We start from the raw sequence: 1742 nt of genomic DNA, 5'->3' as shown, positions 1-1742 counted from the left end.
TATGTTCTTGGGGTAGTTGTTGCTTAATAGATTGTTACTGAGCTTGATCATTTCTTCGTGGTGGGTATCACGATCACTGCTTATATTCTTTGCTCGATGTTTCGGCACTGAGCAATCCCTCTCTTTACACTGTATGGATGGTGGGAATTTCTGCCAATGAAGGTCTGCTTGCGGTATACGGATGTCCTGAATCCATACTTGGTGCGTGTTATTAATACGTCCAGGAATGAGAACCGAGGTTCGAAATTTCCCCAAGACACCTGATGAAGGCTGGAGGGTTTATCAGCCGAAACGTTGATGAGGACAAATACCCGTCAAATGTAAATAATGGACATAATTCCTCATCTCTTAAATACAAAACTGAACTGATTATATCAAGCCAGTGAAGAAACCCCAAAAGAAAGCCACTAGAAATAGCAGCTATTTCTCCCTCAAACCATACCCTACCGCTTAAAATATATATACTCCATGGTACACTATTTTATTCCTTGATAAATAAATAAAAGACGGGATGGCTGTGGCTTGGATTCTTTTGATCATGAGGTCTTCGGCATCAATGCTGACTTAAAGCTAAACAATATCATCGTTAAGTGAACAAACAAACGGTGTGTGTTGGATGGGGGCAGACCGAGGGTTAAACAACATCAACGGAAGTGGCGTGACTTAAAGTGAAGTTGTTATTATGGTTTAGTCCCAGGTCAAGAGAGTAGGCGTCTAAAATAGAGGAGGAGATTTGGTTGCTATTTCTAGCAAGTCGACAACCGCGTAAGGGTTTCCTATTTGTCTCATGCTGATGTGAGATTTCTTGATCAGATACATTCCAGCCATGACCATGTCGTATTTCCAAAAATATTTGGACAGAGTGCAAGTTAAGGAAGCTTTGGCTGCTATTTCTAGTAGGTTGAATGATTATATAGTGGCTCCCAAACAATATAACATATTTCCAGTGTCGTAAAAACTGAGATTCTGCCAAATATATTTGAATAATAAAAAATAAACAAGTCACCTTTAAAACAGAGAAAAAAATGTTATAAATTCTTCACTGATTATTTCTGCAAATCATTATTTTTAATAATTAAAAGCCAGAAGAATTATTGAAAAACACGTGGATCAGAGATGGAAGAGCAACGATTCTTACCTTTTTAGTGATTTTATAGCGAAGTCTCGCTTTCATTCGCTTACTTTGCTTTTCTGAAACACAAAATATTTACAATTAATTAATATCACAAAATATTTCGTAGAATAAAGAAAATTAATTAAAAAAAACGACAAAATACTGACTCGCAAAATTGCTCGGCATCGTGGAGTAATGGAGACGGTGTAGGGTGAAAAAAGTACCGTAATCAAGTAAAGTCTGGATACAGAGTTATCTTACTTGTTTCGACTTTGAACTATTATTGTGCAACAGGTTGAGATCGAAATTAATATTACAAATAATGTGTGAACACAGAATTAGTAATCTTTTTTTTTTTTAAATTTCAGGTTCATCTATAATAATAATAATAATAATAATAATAATAATGAAGTGAAAGCACGTTATAAAAATAAAACTACTGAATAATAATAATAATAATAATAATAATAATAATAATAATAATAATAATAAATTCATTTTATTGGTCACAAGGGCTAATATCAATCAAAACCATGTAAGGACAAAGACAGGACGAAGGTTACATAGGGTTTTGTCCGAAAAGTATGTATGTATGTACGTATGTATGTATGTATGTACGTATGTATGT

The 1742-nt window shown here is 34.3% G+C and overlaps 1 protein-coding gene across 1 annotated transcript in view; it reads right to left on the bottom strand.

Moving 5' to 3' along the window:
- The window catches only part of LOC106881136 (guanine nucleotide-binding protein-like 3 homolog), a 31196-nt gene extending 29824 nt beyond the window's left edge, over positions 1-1372 (bottom strand). Inside the window, exons 1-2 of the mRNA XM_014931408.2 lie at positions 1282-1372; positions 1139-1191 (exon numbers count right to left, since the gene is read on the bottom strand). Of these exons, the coding sequence (XP_014786894.1) occupies positions 1139-1191; positions 1282-1300 (72 nt within the window). The 5' untranslated portion in view covers positions 1301-1372. The remainder of the gene's footprint in view (positions 1-1138; positions 1192-1281) is intronic.
- Positions 1373-1742: the final 370 nt, after the last annotated feature.

Source organism: Octopus bimaculoides, chromosome 1 (genome assembly GCF_001194135.2).
Source record: "Octopus bimaculoides isolate UCB-OBI-ISO-001 chromosome 1, ASM119413v2, whole genome shotgun sequence".
NCBI classification, from domain to species: Eukaryota; Metazoa; Mollusca; class Cephalopoda; order Octopoda; family Octopodidae; genus Octopus; species Octopus bimaculoides.
The sequence above is the reverse complement of the archived record's forward strand: the minus strand, read 5'-3'. Positions and strand labels throughout refer to the sequence as shown.